The sequence below is a fragment of the Semicossyphus pulcher genome, unplaced genomic scaffold (assembly GCF_022749685.1).
Source record: "Semicossyphus pulcher isolate SPU_LCO1_2020_fin unplaced genomic scaffold, fSemPul1.0.p SCAF_7, whole genome shotgun sequence".
Classification (NCBI taxonomy): Eukaryota; Metazoa; Chordata; class Actinopteri; order Labriformes; family Labridae; genus Semicossyphus; species Semicossyphus pulcher.
Genome location: NW_027211748.1, coordinates 29,816,863 through 29,839,309, shown reverse-complemented (window position 1 = coordinate 29,839,309; position 22,447 = coordinate 29,816,863). Strand labels below are relative to the sequence as shown.

The following is a 22,447-nucleotide window of genomic DNA, read 5'->3' as shown; positions in this document are numbered from 1 at the left end:
GGAACCCGCATTGTTTTGTTTTACTTTGGCAGCCATTGGCGTTTCCTGTCTGTGGGCGAGGCTCAGTGACAGCTGCGGAGCTGCGAGCGTCAGACTGTCTGTGTGTTTCTTTCCTCCTGAAGAAACATTTGAAACAAATAAGACCAGAAAAAAAAGGAATCAGATGAAATTTTTTCTCGCTTAACGACGAGAAGAGTTTTTTTTAAAAACCACTTCCGGACGAAAAAACGTGGAGGAAAACAATCCGGTGAGTGCAGTTAAGTCCGTTATTCTTTCTTTGTCTGGATTTTGTTGCAAAGATGCTGCTGGGGACAACGTGCAATTGTAAATACTAGTTTTATAAAGTGGCGCTTGGCTGTTCGAACATGTTTAAAGCAACTTCGATCATTTTTTAAACATTTTTGACCAACGCAAAACATGTTTTACACTTATTTGTTTTGAAAATGTGAAGTATGCTTAGCCTACTTCCTTTTTCATCTTCACTATAATGCAAGTTAAAATAATTTCCATACGCTAAAAAATAGTCCCTAGGCTAATATACAAAAATAAACCATCCTAAACAGTGTGATACTTGCAGGATCATAAAACATAAAAATGCCAGACTTACTTTATCATGGAAATATTACAGGAATGCCACAGCTATTAATATCTCTGACTAAGTTAGTTAAAAAGAAAAAATATTTAGATTATAGTAACAAAAAAACATGACATCACATTACAAGAGAACATTTTAAAAGTAATATGAATTAATGTATAAATATTAAAGGATTGTTATCTAGAAATATTGAAGTTTTATTAAAACTATTACTAAACTAAAAATAGAGCCTTACAAATACAACTAATAGCACTAAAACAACATTACAGGAGAGGGTAAAAAGGGCACTCTTAACAGTAAGTGTGATAAGAGATGATTGAATGGATGTGCACGCTGATGCTCACAGTGAAATGGTTTGGTCCATCTTTGTGTTTCCTGTTACGCATTTTGCTCCAACATCAGCAGCTACAACAGAGACAGACTGCTGCTGCAAGGGCTGCTGGGAAAGAGACAGGGTCGGAAGGGTCCATGTGACACATAGAAGGGGGGATTACATAGATTGATAAAGGTGGTCCTGTAATAGAGTGAAAGGCACTGAGGTTAAATACACGCTTAAAGAGGAAACAGGAGGAGTCTTATTTTGTAGACATATTTGAAGGACAATAATTATATTTTATAGCTTATTATTTTTATTTTCTCAACATGTAATGCAAATATATGACGGTCGTGGCTGCAGGAAGCACAAAGGGTTGACTTGTTCCACCATGATAATAACTCCACATACAGAAAGTCAGATTTTAAGTTTTAAAGTGCACATGTGTAAAAGCTACTGACAGGTTAGACCTCCTGTTTCCCAGCCTGTTCTGAAACTAGAGTCTCTGTTTGGAGACTCGACCTGAAGGAATAATCTGGAAGCTGTTTGCCTGTTCTGACTGTGTTTGCTGGTCCGGAGCCACAAACAGGAACTTCTGTTTGCAGGCATTTAGTCAGGAAATGTAGATGGTTTTTTTTTACTCTCTGAACACTGACACTAAGACAAAAAAGTGGCCTCGATATGTGAAAATTAGGTCCGAAAAAGTTTAGAATTGTTTCACTACAGAACAACAGGCTGTGATGGCTGCAATATAATCCTATGGAGCAAATGCTCCTGATCAAAGTACGACTTGTTTCTCGTCTCACGTTCTTGCTTTTATCCACTGACAGGCTCAGATTGTTATTCTAAGTGTCTGACAACATTACAGATGTTACATCGCTCTCTTCAAAGACACCAGACTCCATTCACAAAATCAATAATTTTACCTCACAGAACACATGAGTTTCTGTTCTCCTGCTGCCTCAACCTGTCAGATGGTTTGTTTGGTTTGGTACATTATTTGTGTAACACACAATAACATTGACAATAACATAACAATTCTTGTGTTCTGTGAGGTGAAGCTTAATCGGTGTAGAGCAGCAGGTTCCAGCGTCTGAGAGGAACTCTTGCTTTAAGTTTTGACTGTTGGTTTGAAAAAGGAAGTCTGATTGTCCTGATCTCATTCCTGCTCTATTTGGATTTGAACAATCCCTTGGCCCTTCCCTCTAACGCCCACCCTCAGGGATTGACACTGGAGTGTTTTAGACCAAAGCAGCATTTTTCAGTTGAAACGCAGGAGGACCATAATACGCCCTCCCCTCTTTGAAACACAGGGAGTATCTGTTTGCAGCCCGCTAACAGCCACTGACCCCGTTCGTACGTCTGTTATCTTTGGTTCAGCAGAGTGAAAAGTAGAGCTGTGTCAGATGACGTTCAGCAGGCGTGTGCTCACAGAACATACAGATTATCTGCGGCTGGTGGCTGTAAGGCCTGCACGGTGCAAATTTAATAAATATTGAAGTATGCAAAATAACTCCTAGTTCTTTATCTTTCTGCTGATTGTAACACGTCGTCTCTCCTGAATCCAAAACAGTTCCTAACATAAGAAGTTTTGTTCGTCACTACAATCATCAGCCATCTTCTCTCCCTTCTTCGTGCTAGCTAACCTCACACATCAGGACCATGGTGCTTTATCCGATTTATAACTATTGTTTCAGGCAGTCTTTAGCGATGTCTTAATGGCGTATATTCCTATGACCACAACTAGGGATAGACCGATTATCGCCGGGCCGATTATCGGCGCCGATATTCGGCATTTTGACGCATATTGGCATTGGCCTTTTTTTTATCCAACGGCCGATAAGAGTGCAGAGTGCTCACACACACGGCGGAGAGGAGAAAAAGTTCATTTCTTTGCAAATTTTATTTAACTTTGTTTTATTTACTTAATAAAACTTCAGGAAGTTATTTATTTATTTATTTAAATTTTCAGTGAACTTTATAAGAGATGCTGCTGACCCTGGGAACTCCCTGCGCTTTTTGTTTGTTTGTTTGATAAACATATGCTTAAAGGCATTTAAACAAAGTTAAGTGTTGGACTTTGTATTATTCAAAATTTTGACGCCAATATTTTCACTTTTACTGCAAATGAATATCGGCTCCAAATATCAATTATCGGCCTCCTTGACTACTAATAATCGGTATCGGTATCGGCCCTGAAAAAACCATATCGGTCTATCTCTAACCTCAACTTGACGATGTGATTTACCTTGCAGCCCTCGTTGTTCAGTAACATCTGGTATGCAGAGGTTTGCCTGACTGAGAAACAATCGTAGAGAAGTAACCGTAACTTTACCTCTGGGAACACGGGAATCGCTTGTGTTGTTGTTGATGTATTTTTGGGTTATTGTGTTGAATCATAATGAGCCATTTAAAAAAACAGATCGAGGCAGAGGTAGGCCAGCAGCTCCTGTGTTCTGTGAGGTAAATCAGTGTTGTTGTCAATGGAGTCTGGTGTGTTTGCAGAGAGCGATGTAACGTCTGTGTGTGGTTAAAACAATCATCTTCCTCTGTAACAAAAAGGTCTATCTCTGTAGGGATCCTTTCTGTCATGTTGTCACACACTTAGAATAACAATCTGAGCCTGTCAGTGGAAACAACAAGAACTTTTAGTGGACGACCTTTGACCCATCAAGGATTATGTTGCAGCCATTACAGCCTGTTTCACTGCTGCAGGATGAACACATCTACTGGAGACATTCACACACTTTCTGTTTGAGTCATTTAGACCCTAAAATGTGTAACAAAGACAGGGCCCAGGTTTAAAAGTTGTTTAAAGCTTGTTTAAAAACAGTCCCTTGTTCATTATTTGTCACCTGTCAGCTTTGACTGTGTTTTCCAGTGATCTGATTGGTCGAGCTGTTGATATGTTTAGGTCTGTCTCTGATGTTAGCCCTGCTGCACAGGTTGCCACTGTCATCCGTCCGTGCTAAAAGTGAACCAGCGTCATGATGCAAACTGCAGCTGGGCACAAAGATAGCTGCTAATCTCTTCCTCCTGCTTCAGCGCCCCTGATGTCTCACCGTCTCATGGAACAACATGTGACTTTACTCAAACTGAGCCTTCAGACACTGTCAGAGCGAAAGGCCCTGCCAGCACACTCAGAGTTAACAGGAAACATGAGCTCATAGTCACAGCCCCTCTGTTTTTCTTCTGCTTTCTTTCTCAGGCTGCCGCGTCCCTGCAGGATGTTTGAGAACCACAACACAGAACACCCCGCTGACAACTGAAGACGTCCTCTGAGCTGCACAAGTTTCAAGGTAAGGCTTAAAAACTTGTGTGTGTCTTTATAAATACACTGCACTTATTCTGTTGTCTGTTTAGTCTGAGTTATATTAGCTCAGAGAGTCGTAGTTCAGTTAATCCCTGGAGTGCTCTGATCAGCTCTGCTGGGATTAACTCGAGTGTCTGAGCTTTATTAAGTTACCGGAGAGCGGATCAGGAAGAGTTTAATTCTGCTTCTCTCTCCTGCCTGATGGATTGAATTCTTTCTTTTCTTGTTGACCAAGTTTTTTCCACATATCCTGTTTATGTGTTTTCTGTATCCAGGTTTAGAGGTTCTTTCCAGGTTTCTTTCTGCTGCTTCAGTAAAAAACAGTCGTAAAAACCTTCTACAGACAAAGAATAAAAGACACAACATGTGTCGCGCTTATCTAGATTTACAACATGTTTAAATGTCATTTTTGGGTAAGGCATCACGGCGACGTACACTGCCGACAAACAGTGTGCAGTCCTCAGCAGATTCACATCAGATACACAAGCGAGCAGTCACACCAAAGTGTGCAGGCTCCCTTCCCTCCTTGGGCGAGCTGCACACTTCTACAGTCTGTCCTGCTGTAAGACTCATTATAATACCTAACCACTTTCATCACAGAGTCTATGTATTACAATAGTTTGAACACAAGGTTTACATGTAGATTAACATTAAAGAAAAGGTTATACAGGTGAGTATATGTTTAACAAATGATAAAGTAAACCTTTTTGTTGATGGTTAAAGCCTGTTTTTACCACTGCACACTCTGTCTCTGTCGCCTGATATGGTAGCCGACAAGTATGAGGGGCCGTTAGGGACATTATTCATTATTACCATGCATACACACAACTGAAACACTCTCACATAAAAAACTGAAACATTATACGCTCACACACACTACTGAAATGCTCTCACACGTACACATACTAGTGAAAAGCTCCCATACAGTATACTGAAAAGCGTTCACACACACTACTGAAATGCTTTCATATAGTATAGTGAAATTTCAGTAGTGTGTCTGAAAGCATTTCAGTAGTGTATGTGAGCGTATAATGTTTCAGTTGTTTACGTGAGAGTGTTTCAGTTGTGTGTATGTATGGTTGTTCTGAATAATGTCCCTAACGGCCCCTCATACAGACGGCTACACTTCTTAATAAGGCCTTTAAAGGTCAAATTTCACCTCTTTTGTTGGATGTAAATGAGGCATCGGCCAACCGCCAACTTTTTGTGTCTAATTTATTAGAAGGACAAGCATGGAACCAGGATCATATAGAGCAGTAAGCTTTTTGGATGTAGATAATAAAATACTGGCAAAAATCCTAGCAACACGTTTGGAAGAAATTCTTCCAACAATAGTGTCCCAAGACCAGACAGGATTTATAAAAGACAGACAGCTGTTCTTTAACATCCGAAGGTTATTAAATATTATTCATACCCAAGATACTGAGAATCCACTCTGAGATACTGCTCTCTTTAAGGCCTTTGACAGGATCTGTTTTCGACCCTGTCAAGGTTTGGACTCGGCCCTAAATTCAGTTCTTTAATAAAATTACTGTATGCCCAACCCCAAGCTTCAGTATAACAAATAATATCAGTTCCAGTCATTTTCCCTTTAGCCGTTCTACTAGACAGGGATGCCCTGTGTCACCGTTACTGTTAGCACTCGCTGTCGAGCCTCTGGCCATCTCATTACATGCAGCAAAGGAATATGCTGGAGTTAAAAGAGGAGGGGCAGAAAACAAAGTTTCCTTATATGTGGATGATTACTGTACATTACTGTATATCTCAAACCCTACAAAATCAGTACCTCTTAGAATGACAATTCTGAAAAAATCTGGAGTAGTGTCGGGAATAAACTAAATCTATCCAAAAACAGACTACTCCAAATTAACTCCAAACCACAACAAAGCACGTATACCTTTACCTCCTTTCCATTTGCAATTTCAAAGCAGTTTAAATACCTTGTTATAAATATTACGCAAGACTTTCTGATTGATGGGCTAATTCTCCAGTTTATAAGTGGGACGAATTAATATTGTTAGAATGAATATTTGACCTTTTATTTTATCTAGAGCTTTCCTATCCTCATCAATAAGGCTTTTTTTTTTTTTTTAAGAAACTAGAATTCTAAATATCTCATTTTATCTAGAATAAGAAGACCCCATGAGTTAAGAAGCTTTCTTGCAAAGCCCTAAAGGGGGTTTGGGATTGCCTTGCTTTTGGCTCTATTACTGGTCTCTTAACATTCGCTCTCTGTCATTTTGGTGTTACATATAGGGGCTGATTGGTCAAGGATGGAAAATCAATGTCATCAATCAGTGATTGACAATGTTGAGATGTTAAGACAATAAAAGAAAGTCATAATGAAGCTCAAGGATAAAAAAAAAATCAGACCAATGGTAGTGAAACCCAGACGTTTTTAAAATTTGACTGATTAAAAAAAACAGCCCTCACAAATGTTTATAAAAACTTTAGTTTTTGCCTCATTTATAGGTTTTTGAATTTAAAGCACTGTTCAATATTACAATTTACGAAAACCTACATTCAACACGATGAGAAATCCAAATATACAGAAAGAAAATATATTTCAAGAACTTAAGAATTTAAGTTTTGCCGAATTAATTTTATTTGAGTTCAAATTGTTTTAATCCAATTTTTTTCTTTAGTGTGGGATGAAACCGGAGCGCCCGGGGAAAAACCCACAAAGGGATGGTGTGTGTGTGTGTGTGTGTGTGTGTGTGCGTGCATGAGTGCAAACGTGTATGTGTGAGTGTGAGTGAGGTGGGTGGGGGTGGGGGGGGGGGGTTTGAGAGGCTGGGATGTTAGTCCTGGTCCAGCTTCTGCCACTTCTGCTGCTTGTATTTGCGACGGCTGTGTGGAGTGAGAAACTTCTTAAACCTCCTCCAAAGAGAGATTGTCTCCTCCTCCATTGTTGTCTGGGCCAGCTCAGGTGTTGTCTGGACCATTTCCGTTGTTGCCTGGATTATTTCAGGTGTTTCCTTGATGATCTCAGGTATTTCCAGGACGGTCTCAGGTGTTTCCTGGACCTGCTCAGGTATTTCTTGGACCATCTCAGGTATTTCCAGGACGGTCTCAGGTGTTTCCTGGACCTGCTCAGGTATTTCTTGGACCATCTCAGGTATTTCCAGGACGGTCTCAGGTGTTTCCTGGAACATCTCAGGTATTTCCAGGACGGTCTCAGGTGTTTCCTGGAACCGCTCGGGTATTTCCTGAACCATCTCAGGTGTTTCCTGGACCGTCTCAGGTGTTTCCTGGCCCATGCTTGGAGAGTTGTTGGTGTTTACGTCTGTATTGTCCTTTTAGAGGGAGGGCTCTACGATCTGCTGGCACTTGTGGTGCTCCATTTGCTTTCGAAGCTCCTCCACCTCCATCTGCAGCGCCTGACTGACCTCCTCCTGAGCTTTCAGTTTGGAGGCCAGGTCGAGGCCGCTGCTCGTCTGTTCTTGCAGCTGATTCTTCAAGTTGTCCAGCTGCTCTGTGTTTAAGATGTCTCTGCTAAAGACCTCTTCCTTGAGGACCTTCACCTCCTGCTCAAGGGATCCTTTTTGGCCCGTCAGCATCTCAATGAGCTTCACGTCCCTTTTGGCTGTTTCGAGAAGCTGATGCCTGACTTCCACCAGTTCTTTTTGGAGGTTGTCAGCCCTCAACATTTCAGTCCACAGCAGTCCGGCTTGATCTTGAAGAAGATTTTGAAGCTCTTCGGTCTCGGTCTTATACCTACTATCGGACTTGCGTAGCTCCTCCAACTCCTTCTGCAGCGCCTGGCTGGTCTCCTCCTGAGCTTTAAGTTGAGAGGCCAGCTCAAGGCTGCTGCTGGTCTTTTCTTGCAGCTCATTCTTAAAGTTGTCCATCTGCAGGGCGGCCATGATGTCTTTGTTTAAGACCTCTTCCTGCAGGGCCTTGATCTCCTTCTCAAGGGCTGCTTTTTCAGCTGTTGGGCCACTTGAGGGTTTCTCAAGGAGCTTTATGTTTTGAGCTGCAATGACACCCATGAGCTCATCTTTTAATTTGTTATCATAATACTTTATGTCCTGTATTACTTTGAAGGATGGATTCAGGTGCTTCAGCTGTTCTTTGAGCATCCTGATCTCCTTTTCACATTGAAGTCTCTCCTCACGTTCCACCCTAAACCTTTCACGGGCCTCCTGGATCTTGCTCTTGTTGAGGGCATTGTTTTGGTCAGCCGTATGCCTCCAGCTCCTCTCCTGTCGCAGATGAAACTCTAGGTCCCTCAGCTGATTCCTGAGACCTGCTTCCACCTGCCAATGGGAAGGGGGTGGGCCCCTCTGATGCCATTGACGATTTTGGGCCTGGCCGTAGTTGTGGTGGTTTTTGTGGCTCCCCTCGTGAGCTGTCTCCACCTCTCGGTAGGCAGCCGCAGCTCGTGGCTGGGTAGGGGGCACACGCAGGGTCGTAGGCGTAGGCAGGAGAGGGGGCTTACGCTGGGTCGTGGGCGTAGGCAGGAGAGGGGGCTTACGCTGGGTCGTGGGCATAGGCAGGAGAGGGGGCTTACGCTGGGTCATGGGCTTAGGCTGGAGAGGGGGCTTACGCTGGGTAGTGGGCTTAGGCTGGAGAGGGGGCTTACGCTGGGTAGTGGGCTTAGGCTGAGTAGGGGGCTGCCTGTTCCGGTTTTGCTGGCAGCTCCTGCTGCTGGCCCCTTGGAGTGTGGTTTTCAGCTCCTCATTAGCCTTAGCCTCAGCCGCCATCTCCACCATATTTGCCCAGTTGTTGGGATCTAATTGGGCGTGTTGTTTCATTGCTGTTCTTAGTAGAATCAGTGTCTCTGTGGTTCAGTAGTTCAGTAGTAGAGAACGAGTAGTTTGTCAAGGGTCTTTCTAACAAATGCTGTTGTGTCTCAGATTGGAACTGTGAACTGCTGAGTGTTTGTGGCTTCAACTTATAAACTTCTGGTTGTGTCCTATGACACGTCATTCTAAATAGCTTTGATGTGTGACCAGGGCTTTGGAATTCCTATGATGTTTTTTTTTTTTAAAACAACAATTTGAAAAAAAACATTATCAAAATGGCTGCCCCAGCATCAACATTGAACCCACACAATTAAAACCGGCAAACAAAATGTAAAATTTACACACAGACACACTTTGGGCATAACTCCAAAGTGTGTCCGTGTGCCGAGGTTGAGCCTCGCACAGCCCCAGACTGATTGGTCTCCTGTTTGAAATAATAATATATTATTAACAGATTGTTTGTACAGTTGCATTTTGGGTCACACAAAAGGTGGAATCGTCGTCATGATCAGTGTAAACTCAGAGCGTGACAGTCTTTACTGCGCTGCAGTTCCTACCAGTTCCCACCAGCTCTCTGCAGACGGTAATATTTTCTCTTAAACTGAGCGCTGCTTGATCATCTCGTCAGAAATAACACATTTTTGACATTGCTTGCCTTTGAATGATATAATGTTCTTCATTTGATTAAACTATGACACTTATTTACTGTTAACGCTTGACACGATGCATTTCAAATGCAACAAGCCTCTCATGACATAATCTCAAGGCTGTATTACTATTGTATTCATAGTATTCCATTGCAGACATCTAGGTGGCAAACAACAGGTGACAGAAATCAAATAGCAGGTGATTATCATTTAATGACAACTATGGGCATAGCCCAAAGATCTGTGGCCTTGTGCCAGATTGTAGGGCAAACACGTAATGAGAATATCACAAACAAGAGCCAAAACGGACAGAAACAACATTAGTTTGCAAAAGCCGTTCAGCGTCCAGATTTCCCGAGTCCCTCTAATGCATCAGAATTGATCGATCCGACCTCCGTTCAGAAAACGAGCATTTTGAAAGTTGTTTATTCTCCTCTTGAGGACAGACCTGACAAAGCTTCATTTTTACTTTTTACAAATCTGTATCATGATGTTTAAATTTCAGCAAAGGTAAGACCCGTTAATTACAAGACTTCATAGGCTACATCATAGGCTATAGTAGAAAAAACACGGCAGACTCGCAGCACAGAGAGGAGGAGAGCTGCTGTGCAGGCGCACAGAGGGAGGGAGGGAGCGGGTGATCACAGACTGAAGTGACGACGTGATATGAAACTTTGTTTGATCGTGAAGCCTGATGATCCTCTAAACAACCATTGACATGACAACTCCGTCATGCTTGTGCAGAGCTCTATTGCGCCCTCACACATACTACTGAAATGCTTTCATACATACTACTGAAATGCTTTCATATGGTATAGTGAAAATTCAGTAGTATGTGTGAAAGCATTTCCCTAAAATGTATGAAAGCATTTCAGTAATGTATGTGAGCGTATAATGTTTCAGTTGTGTATGTGAGAGTGTTTCAGTTGTGTGTATGCGTGGTAATAATGAATAATGTCCCTAACGGCCCCTCATAGACAAGGGCCCAAAAGACGTCACCAGGAGTAACAGGCTTCAAATTCAGAACGATGCAAATTTAAGAACACATAACAATCAAAAATACATAAAGAGCCAAAACAGATATTCAGACACGAAACGTGCAGCAGTTATCAAGGATGCAAATTTAAAAACACAAACCAAGAAAAGAAATGCAACAGAAAAATGCTGCACATCCAGTCATCACAGCAGAAGTCTCCAGGCCTGTAGGGGGCGCTTTAACTGGAAGTGAAGACATGTTTTTATTTATTCATTTTTTTAGGTTTAAAGCATAAAGTTATTTTATTATTTTTGTAATGAACGGGTTTAATTGCTTAGGGACGTCAAGAGATGGACTTCCACACTGTTTCTTTTGTTGACTTTGAGGAAATGTGTGCTTCTCACTGCTGGTGCTGCTGTCTGATGTCTCACAGATCGACAGAAGACGCTCGGCTGCAGACGAACATGGCTCTGTTCTTCTCTGGAGCTGTCACAAGTACGTCACCACACATCTGCTTTAACACGTTCCTGTCAAACAGGAGCCTTTCTTTCTTCACCCCTGACAAACACTTCATCTGCTGCCTGTGTGAGAGATTTAAGATCGTCTCTGAATATACATCTGCATCAACAAGCCCAGTACGAAATGATGCAACGATAAAGGTTTTACATTTGAGCAAGGACGTCTGCAGGTCCTCAGAAAGTATTAAAATGCCATTTTTTGCACATATATTGTGTCCTAAAACCTTAATATTGTCTGACAGTTTAATAAATGAGGAGCTTTTAGTGATCAGTCATTGATCCAAGGATGACATCGCAACGATTACAGCCTGTTTCACGGCTGCTGGCTGTTAAAATACTACAATTGGATCTTTAAAATGACAGAACAATGAGCGCCCTGTCCTTCACATGCCTACAGAGTATTTATCAGCGTTACATCACCTCCATTGAACAAAGTAAATTTACTTAAGTGGTTTCCCAGGCTGGCCTCAGGAATGCTCTCTGGCTCTTCATGCTGATAAAAGTCGACAAAGTCACAGAGCGACAGCAGAGGACGAGCGTGTGTGGAGTTTTACCTCCTGTAAGTCTAACTTTTTATATCTTTTGTTCAGGTTCTCCAATAAAACGACGGCTGAGGGCCAATCACTCCTGTCAGAGGTAAAAGCACTGCAGCGTCTTTCTTTGTTTCTGCTTCCACAGAGGTGTTTAGTACAGCCGGCACACTGCTTTGTTCTACAGCAACAAAATGACACCTCATGTATTCCAATGAAGAAAGAATGAAATGAGCTCCCCTGAACTTTGACCTGCAGCCTTTTTGACACCCTTTGAAAATAGTGAAGCTTTTTTTTTTTTTTTTTTACTTGATCCTGTTTAAAGTTATAATCTCAAAGATCTCAGTGTCGTTCTCTTTGGCAGCGCCTATGGTGATAAACGGTTACTGCGGGAGCACACTTTCTTTTTCTTTGGATTTTCACTTCTTGTTGAAGTTGTATCTGTAGTCATCCATCTTTTCTTTGTTTGTTCAGCCATAGTAGATTACTGTTTACTCGCAACACTTGCAGAGAGCGGAAAAGCAGCCGCTTAGCTCCGCCTACCCTCTCTGGCAGACCAACCACTGCTGGCTGATGGAGAACGCGTCACTAACTGGGCGCCGCCACAGACACCCAGTCTGTAACAATACTATATACTGCAAATGCAAAGGCTTTCATCAGTGGGCACGTTACATTACATGCAGTGTAAAACGTGGTGAAATTGTGGGTGCAGGAGGTGGCGGTCGCGATCTGGCCTCTGGAGATTGTTGTTTGCATAATCCTTTTTAAAATAATCTAAAATAAAAACTAAAATATCTAGAACACAACTTCAAAATCTTCGATAATCTTCAGGTTGTACAAATTTAGGTGAATGAAGCACCTGAGGATACTCCAAGAAATGTCACCATGATAAGCAAAAATGTGTAAGGACGTTTCCTCCATACAAACACAACAGTAGAAAACATGCAGACATGAGGCGAGCAGCGAGAGTACAAAGCAGAGAAACATGACATCATCACCTCGCCCGCTCGCTGTGTGAATGTTCCTGAGTATTACCTGCTGCGTTCACACATGCGGCCCTCCCGCACGATGTCAGGAAAGTTTCAGGGGTGCAGTGCATGTGTGAAAGAGGCTTCTGAAGCACTTTGTTCAGCTTTTATTGCTTTCAATTTGTCTCCACTCCCCTGTTGTACTACATGCTAACCCCCTCATCTGTGTCTCACTCAGCCTCGACACGTCTCTCCTCTCTCCTGACTCCTCGTACGTCTGCTACTCCTCTGTGGAGGGCGGTGATCCTTGCTCTTGCCGCCGCTCGCCGCGCCTCCTCACCAACGGATACTACAGCGTCACGGAGGACAGCTTCACCTGGGATGATGAGGGGAATGTGTCCCTGACTCCCTGCAAAACCAACGTGTCCTACAAGGAGAACCTGGTCAGGTGAGAGCAGGATTCAAACCGCTGATATTACTGTAAATAAACAACGTTACAGCCCATTTCATGGCTGCAGGCTGAAACAATCTACTGAAGCCACTTACTCTCAGACCAGGAGGCTTCGTCTACTTGGAACTCTGAGTACAACACTGTACAAGCAACAGAGCTGCATTGAGATAATATAATTAATATATAATTATATATATAAGTAATAGCAGTTGAATCACACACATGAAACATGATCAGGATGTTTTTCTGTTCATTTTTCCTCTCTCAGGGTTTTCCGGCGCAGACGGCGGCCTCGCAGCTCGCTGGCTCGCCTGCTGAGCGACGTGACGGAGAGCTGCCAGTCCTGGCTGGATGAGAAGGTCTTCAGAGGCGTGTTTAGGACAGGACACAACCAAAACCAGAACTGGGACCAAGACTGCGACCGGGACAAGGAGCAGGACCAGGACTGGACCAGGACCAGTCAGGAGGGCCCGGCCCCGTTGGACGAGTCGTCCTGGTCTGGGTTGAACAGCACCGAGCTGGATGACAGCCGCAGCTTCACATACGGTTGGTTTCTGCAAGTTTCCAAACAAGTTCTGCAGAAGAGATAGTTCACATTCAAGCTGCTCTGTTCTGAAGATGACGCAGTAACACCGACACGGCTGCTGGAAAGATGTTTGCTCATGTTTTCCATCCAAAATTGTTTTTAACCCTGCGAGCTACACAAACTAAATCTGATTCACTTTCATCAAATAAAAAAAAAAAAAAGATGTATTATTATCGTGCTGGAAGGAGCAGAAATCTGGGTGACTGGACTCTTTAAGGCCTAAACTCTGTGACATTATTTTAAGGTTGGACCACATTTGGGGCCAACGAGAGGTAAAAGCGCCAACCATGAACCTACCAGCTCCGTGCGTCTCCTTTTTTCTCTCTTATGTTAAAGTCTGTAAAACTGTAAAGGCATGAAACGACCAAAAGAAGCTTCCTCTGTGAAAGTCAGTGACAAAGACAAAAGCTCTATTTTGTCTGATGAAAGAAACAGAGTTGTTGATACCTTCCGTTTCCCCTGAGCTTTTGAAAAGAGCCGATAATCCCAGATGTGACGGCCCTCATGATGCCGGTAACAGGAAGTTTCCCAAGAGTCACAGAGCCGACCTCAGCGTTAGGTCGCTGCTACAAAACATTTGGCTTTCTTCTTCCTCTTTCAGACCACACTGAGATCCCGCCCCCTCCTGACAAAGAAGCCCCGCCCCAAAAGCTGCTCATCCAGGAGGAGATTTGCTCGGAGATATGTCAATCAAAGGAGCGGTTCACCCAGTCACTGGGTGGCCTGTCTGAAGTCCCGCCTCCCTCTGCCTTCTACGCCAACAGCTGCTGCTGTCAGGCCTCACCTGAGAACACAGGTGAGTCATTCTTTGGTTAGTTTAGTCAGGTTTCTGTTGTGATCGGCTAAAGGCTGTTTTAATGTTGTCATGCTCCCACCTCACTCAAAGAGGCCACGCCCCTAATGCTGCATCACTTTAAGCCTTAATATCATGTAATCAGGTGAGTTGTATAAAGATTCTCCCCGTACAGTTGTCATGAAGAGAGAAATGAGCTATAGAGACCCAAACTGTTTTTTGTACCAGGCTGTAAAGATGTTTTTTTCTGCTGTAAAGTTTAACATGGGGCTCTATGGGGACTGACTCACTGCTGGAGACAGCCTCAAGTGGACACCAGAGGAACTGCAGCTTTGACATGTATTTGTATGTTTATTTTTCAGGGTTAACAATGAAAGCCCTTCTCCTGTTCATCTTCACCATCTTCATCTTCACTGCTTTATACTCTGGGTAAGACTCTTTTTTTATTCTTTAAAACAAACATAATTGAGAAAATCAACCTGAAGTTTGGCTGCAAATTTAATGAAGGCTCTGGCTACAAGTGAAACCTGTCTCTCAAGTCAAACAGGTCATACCTCTCTTTAACCTTCAATATTATCTTAAAGGAGCATCATTTGTAACATCATCCCAATAAAACATCTCCAAAGATCCATCTGCTTTGGGCCTCTAGTGGTCTTTAAAGGAACTGCAGCCAGAGATAAAGAGCACTTTACTATTAATCTAAGTCTGACTTGAATCTTGATCTTGGAACAGGAATCAGACTGTAGTTTATCAACAAAGCAGTATTTAGTTTTTTCATGTGTGAGCGAAGTGGACTTGAAATGTGCTTCATGTTTCTGACATGTTTCTTCCCTGCAGGTGTTTCCTGTGGAGCGCGGCGGTTGCATCGACCATTTTCATGACGATCACAACAGTCATGCGTAAGTATCACATCTATTGTGTTTATGTTATGTCTCTGTGCTGGCGACAGCTGTGCCTTGAGGCGTTATGTTGTACGGGTTTGTGAAAAATGTATTTGACGTGTATTTTGATTTTATAGTTTGACTCATGTCCCATCTGTTAACATGGAGGAGGCGGGCTTTATGAGCTGTACAGCAGCCAGTCAGCAGGGGGCGATAGAGAGGGTTTGGCGTCACTTTAGGGGAGATCATGTCGGCCATCTTTATATGGTTACGTCTCATATTTCCATCGTCTTTAAATTATTTAACTGGATGAAGGACTTTAATCAGATTAAGCTAGCTTCAGCTCGGCTCACACCGCCCCAAAGCCCTGTCGAAGACCATCTTAGAAACACTAACTTTAACGTCAAACTGCTTTATGACATATTTAAGCCGGTGAAATGTAAAAGTCCCTTTGTTTTGGAGAGGAGGAGACCTCTGCTGATGATTCGGCTCTCTGTAAAAACCTCATGAATTGATGAACTAAAGGGATCCTAAGCTCATAGACTCTCCTGCATCCTGTGTCAAGCACAGAGCTCTGGAAAACACAGGTAAATACATGGAATGAAGCAGGTTCCTGTTAAAAAATCAGTTCTAATCACCAGATCTGTTTGTTCTGGAGAGAGGGAGATTAGTGAGGATAATTCTGCTCTCTGTAGTAAACCTCCTGCATGCACACTGTCCTCATGGAGTTTCTGATGATGCGATTCTTTTCAGTTCTGACGAAGTCGGGGCCGATGGGCGAGTGGAGGAGGGCGAAGACAGAGGTGAGACTTGGAACCAGCAACATGCACTTTATTTTGTCACCTTGCAGTGTATAAAAAAGCAGTTTGTAATGTTTGTGTTTTTGCAGGATATCACATCAAGAAACGAGTGAAAAGAAGCATCAGGTGACAGCTTCCAAAGATTGCGAAGTGAAACTGGAGGAGGACTGAGGAGACATTTTATATTTGATCAACTGTTTGCATGTAAGTTGCACTTAAAGGACAAAGTTATTCTGAGCTCCGGAAAACATTTTACAGCAACACCCGCTTGAATAAACACCTTAATGAATGTAAATCTTTATCGTGTTGGCCAGAAGGGCTGAAGGTCAACTTAAATTAAATTAAGCTAACACTTTTATAATATGAAACCTTTCATTCAGAAGCAAAACACCGGGAAGGTTTGCACGTCGGTACATCATGATCATCAAACTTTTGTACTAAAAGCTTAAAGTCACAGTCTGTCCTGAAAGCTGCTCGCTGTGCAGACGGACGATCGGGACATGTTTGGAAACTTTTCAGGTTTTCTGTCAAAAGAAAAAGAAATAATTGGGCAGGAAACTGAGACTCTGTGTAACACTGACTGGAGCTTGTTGATGCACTTTCCCGGTGTAAAAGTCAGATGGTGTGTTTCTGTTAAAAAGCTGAAGGAGCTCATGAACATGGTGACACAAGTGACAGTAGTTTAGAGTCTATGACACAGAAAAAAGAATCAATATCAGATATAAAAACATTCAAATGTACCTGATGTATTTTTCAATAAGTGTATCTTCTATTGTACATAGTTGAGCTTGGCTTTTTTGGGCTGTCCAAAGTGACCAAACATCAGACTCTGCTCGTCTGGAAAACAAATTCAGGTCCAACAGCAAAAACAAACGAAACGCCTCACTTCGATAAAAAACAAGAGCTGTGACTTCTTCTAAAAAATACAGACGCACAAAAACTCCTGAAGCTCTTTTTCATCCACCTGGAAGTTAAAAACCTCGGGAGACAAGTGCCATTTTTTCCTGAGGAAACTAAAAGAAGAGTTTTACTCCAACATGAAACAGCTGCGAATAAAAGAAGACGTTTTCAGTATAGTAGAACGTATAAAAGTTACAATAAAAATAGAATTATGAAATATTGTGCAAAAAAATAAGGTTTTGATTTGCTATTAATCCAAAACAACCTGAATAAATGCAGTCTGAGCCTCACATCATCTCCTCTGCAGCTGTTCTCCAGCTTTCATTTCTGACTTTATTCCTCTAACCTTTAAAAGCTCTCAAATGACATCCGCAGGGAAACATGTCAACACACAAACATGTATGAAGGCTGATTTCTTTTAATTGAAAATGAGCTTTTGGAGCTTTTGTCCTCGTGCAGCTTAAACAGCAGCAGCCAGTGTTGGGTAATGTTAGTATTAAAAGGAACTTGTTACGTTCCTGCGTTACCTCCTGAGAAAAGTAACACATTAGATTACTTTTGCGTTATCAAAAATGAACCCCCTCAGCGACTCGTTCCACATGTGTGTTATATCATCAGGGCGGCATGTAGCCTGCTGTACGTCTACCTTTTGAATGTATCGACTCTACCGTCTCTGCATCGCCTTGTTTACGGCCCATAATCTGTAACTCTGCAGCCTGATAACAGGACTGACAGACGCAGTATAACCTTTACAGCTCTTTATGATGCTAACAGTCTGACAGTGAACTGGGCAGAGGCATACAGTATTAGGCACAGCTGTTTCCATGACAACAACACAACACAGGCTCTTAGTCCCACCAGTGTTGTGGAGCTGTGTTTAGCTGCAGATGCTTCTTCACGTTTGAAGTCGAGCTCTTCACGGCTGACGAGCACTTCTCCTCCAGACACAGCTTACATTTCACCGTCATGTTGTTCTCGTCCCTTTCACCCAAACATTCAGAATAATGTGAATATTTCCACAAAGTAAACGCTGTCCTCTCTGTTAGCTCGCTAGCTGAGTTAGCTAGCTACACATGCGCACTGACACAGCTGTGTTTACCTTCTGCTGGTGCGCAGCTACCTGCCAAGAAGGAGGAGAGAAACAGAAACAGAGCTTCAGAGAGTTTCTGTTTCTGTGGAGAAAAAAGAAGAAGAGACTTACAGAGATTTATTTTCATTTCTGAAATTAACTAAATAACACATTATTCGACTAACGCATTACGTTACTCGTTACAACAAAGAAATCATCCGAGTACTCTAACGCGTTACACCAACACTGTTAGCAGGTAATGAAGCGCATGAGTCTTGTGTATTTAAATAGTAAACGATCATGTTGGAGTAAAACTCTTCAGCTGTTAAGTGCCTTTTTATGAACCAGCAGTGCAGATACGGAATAATACAGGGAAGTGTTTGATTTAAACCTAAATGCTGCTGAAACATTAAACAGCTGCAGTTTTATATGGACGCTTAATTAAACCTTTGTGGGGGAGCAGATTGATGGATTCAGTGACAGTTTTGAGGTCCAGTTTTTAACAGGAAAAACTCCACCCAGCTGGGAATCACTTATTCTGTGTGAAGGTTCTTACTTCTTCATATTTCACTCTGATTGTACTTTCTGAAGAGGCAATAACTTACCTCAACGGTGAGCAAGGGACATTTTGGGATCGCTTTTCAGGCAGCAAACAAAGCTGTTTTAATAATATGTTAACATAAAACTTAAAAAACAAATCACACCGTCCAGTATCTGACCCCTCCCCCAAAGCTCTCAAATGCTGTGTTAGTACAAGTTTACATGATCGTCATTCCTGTAGGAGGAAAAGAGAAATACATGTTTCCATCAGGAAAATAAGGAGGCTGGGGCCTAAAGAGAAGCAAGTACTGTATAGCTTTATAAGGTTTTGACTTTATAAAGACGTTCAAATTCAATCATGTTTGGGGCTCAAACTACGCCAAGACTTTTAGCCAAGCTGAAGGAGGAAGAGATGAGCTGCGCTTTGTTCTCACGAGCTGCAAATCAACTCTTTCTCAGATATTTAGATGACTTCATGTGTGTGTGTTTGTGTGCTGAACTTGTGTTCAAATGACCAGAGGAGCAGAGAGGTTTTATCTTTGGTTCTTCATGTTGCAGATCCTCAGTTCTCACTCCCAAATCATCAAATACAGCAGCTTGATCTGTGGCCCGACGCTTTAAAATACTGGTGTCAGTTTTGCACGTGCAATAAAGTTAGCAATAATAAATGTGCAACATCTGTTAGACTATATATAATATATAATACAATATATGAATCTTGCAGAGAAACATACATGTAACAATTTTCAAGCCACAAAAGAGCAAGTACTACAAGTTTTAAAATGGAAAGAATATGTATTTGTTTATTTTGGCGCCCCCTGCAATACCTTCAAGGCCCAACAGGGGGCTGCAGCTGAAACTTCAGGGTAAATTTTGGACAATGTCCTCCAGCTCAGTTGGACCCAGAGGGGGACCTAGCTAGTCATATTTTGAAGTGTTGGGCTACTGACCACGCTGCAGTAGTTCAGGAGTCAGAACAGACTGTCCAGATATTCTAGACTCAGATTCGGCCAAAATTTCAAACAGTTGTGATAATCATGTCGTGTTTATGTCATGTAATTCAAGTTTGCCTTATTAGCACTGTTTAGGTTAGCATCGTAGCGGGACACCCAGGAAACTGCGTTTTTTTAAGCACCAATATTTATAAATTGGCGACAAGTGAAATTGATTTTTTTTACCTTGTTTAAGGTCATTTTAAGGTCACTGCTGAAATATAGTTTACAGTAGTTTTAAATACTTTCAGGACCAACTCTGAATCATGACGCTGAATTTTTGAAAGTCGTAAACATGGGAATCTTTCTAGCTACAGACCATATCACATGACCTGAACATGGCAGCGGATCTGTTACATGAAGGGTTAACGTCCAGTCACACCAGAGGGCGACGCAGAGAAACGCACACACGTCTTTGATGCGTGACCTGTGTGAAATGCTCGGTGATGTTGTCACTCCTCACAGGTCTAGCTGGTGAACAACTGTAACTGGCAAGCTAACTGCTAACACGCTAGCAACCTAGGACAAGCTGCAGTTCACCCTGATATTTTGTTTTTCATACAGTGAAGTTATTAAAGAGCAGAAATAAGTTAGGCAGCTAGCATTGAGCAGCATTAACTTTCAGTTAGCATGCTTACCAGTTCGGTTGCTAGATTCTGTTGGAGACTGAGTGTACACTGTGTCTCTGTTTCACTCTGACTGAAGAAGTTAAAACAACTAAGAAAAAAACGGCTAATGAGCTACGATAGCTACGATAGCGTCCTCCATTTTGGGCGCTCCTGCTCTCCTGTCACCTCCTTAAATAATGTGGGGAGTCAATTGAAAATAAGTTATTTCACTGCTAAATTTTGCCCATTTATTCCTGGTGTGAGCGGGTCTTTAAAGGTGAAACGTCTCTCTTTCTGTGTAAATCAAGTTTCTGAATCGTCTGTTGTTTTTTATTCACTTAGTGCCAAATATGTAGAAATCTGACAATTCAGGAAAAGTTACAATACTTAATTAATGAATAAATCATTCTATATTACTAATATTTTTAACAGATAACAGAGAACATTTAAAGCTGCTCTCATCAATATTTCTATGTGAACAAAGGATCATAGGTCAAAGCGAGAGGAGTTAATTGTAGCAACAGAAGCTTTGGAGCCTCGTTTAGCTCCTCGTTTTTGTTTTATGGCTGAAAATAGGAGGCAGGAGTTTTTCTCAGGAGTTTGTGGAGACAAAAAAAATCTGGCTTACATACAAAATTTGGACACAAATGCTACTCTAACATGAAGACCATGTTGTATGTGTTAATACCACGTTACCTTCTGCCCCCTGGTGGCCTGGAGCATTTTAAAGCAGCTTTAAATGATCAAAGTTAAAAGTGGAACACGTTGTTTTTCTTCTTTGTATAAAATACTTTTATGAGGTGAAAATTATTGAATTTACTGCGAAAGTTTCCATGAGGGAATATGAATAATATGAATATCATTTTATGAATGAACATTTTATAAGCTCTTGTGTGTTTGTGATGTAATGCAGCTGTTGGAAATGTTGTTAGTTTTCCATTGACTGCACAGGTTTCCAAAAGTGGAAATGTGATACCCTGTTTGTGACTGCACTTATCATATATATTCATTTTTTATTCTACTGTACTGTATTCATGTTATTAAAGTGTGTAATAATGAATCGGCTGATTTGTAAACTGTAAAAATGACACCTTAAACGACACAAACTAGATTTTAATATGACACTGAGACACAAAAAGACTGTCCGTCTGAATGACCAAATTATGTTTTATTCAATACAACAGATTAGCTTCCAAAATGCCTGTTAAAGGATGAAGTCGTCCTTCTTCTCACAGTGTCGATCACTGTGTTGATAGTTTACTAAGTTAGACTGTGACTCGATGTCATTTCCGGCCTTTTAATAGTGCTGCGTTTTAGGATGTAGTTTTTACAGTATTCTGCATAATCTCAAGTTTCAGTGAAGATGTTTGTCTTTTGTTGTATCATCCATTAAACTCTGTATTAAAGACAAACAGTGTATGTCTGTTCTGTGGACCTGTTATCTGCATGTTTTCAGTTGCAGCCGACAGAAGAAGAAACTCTGCTCCTGCTTAAGAAGATGGAAGTGATGACATATAACAAATAATCATCCTGCAGTATATTAGTATTATTTTCTTCTAATTTTGCAGAAGCTTTAAAAATGGGTGATTAAATTAGAGCTCAGGGAACAATAATTATATTTAAAGGGGCTGCGACGCCATTTTTTGAGTCAAATGCGCCGGATTAAAGTACGTCCACTAAAAGTTACTCTGACAGGCTCAGATTGTTATTCCAAGTGTCTGACAACATCACAGAAAGGATCCCTACAGAGATAGACCTTTTTGTTACAGAGGAAGATGATTTTTTTTAAGCAGAAACAGACGTTACATCACTCTCTTCAAACACACCAGACTCCATTGACAAAAATGTTAATTTTACCTTGCAAAGCACGGGAGTATCTGGTGAAATGCTGCCTTGATCAGTGTTTTATGTGTATTGTGTTAAATATATTTACATTGTTTTAGATCTAACTATTTATATTACTAAAGTCACGTAATAGCACAAACTACCTAAAGAAGTTGAGGCAACAATAGCAACTCCCGTGTTCTGCACGGTAAAATCACTGTTTTTGTCAATGGAGTCTGGTGGCTGTGAGGAGAGCGATGTAACGGCTGTTTCTGGCTTCAGAAAAGTATTTTACTCTTTCACAAAAAGGTTTTTAGACACTTTGAATAACACTTTCATCCATCAGTAGTAAAAAAAAAAAAAAAGAACTTTAAGTGGATGTACTTTGATCCGGC

General features: G+C 41.6%; 1 protein-coding gene across 2 annotated transcripts; it reads left to right on the top strand.

The window, feature by feature from the left end:
* The first annotated feature begins 89 nt into the window (after positions 1 to 89).
* tmem71 (transmembrane protein 71) lies at positions 90 to 21,629 on the top strand. 2 transcript variants are annotated; one of them, XM_069685228.1, is made up of 11 exons: positions 90 to 247; positions 4,117 to 4,207; positions 11,026 to 11,087; positions 11,701 to 11,746; positions 12,847 to 13,056; positions 13,328 to 13,605; positions 14,247 to 14,441; positions 14,801 to 14,867; positions 15,276 to 15,337; positions 16,073 to 16,122; positions 16,209 to 21,629. In XM_069685228.1, exons 3-11 carry the CDS (start codon positions 11,057 to 11,059, stop codon positions 16,230 to 16,232), a joined length of 963 nt encoding a protein of 320 aa, XP_069541329.1. In that variant the 5' UTR covers positions 90 to 247; positions 4,117 to 4,207; positions 11,026 to 11,056; the 3' UTR covers positions 16,233 to 21,629. The 2 variants fall into 2 exon arrangements, with proteins under 2 accessions (XP_069541329.1, XP_069541330.1); XM_069685229.1 differs by lacking the exon at positions 90 to 247 and having other exon boundaries at positions 4,068 to 4,207.
* The last annotated feature ends 818 nt before the right edge of the window (positions 21,630 to 22,447 follow it).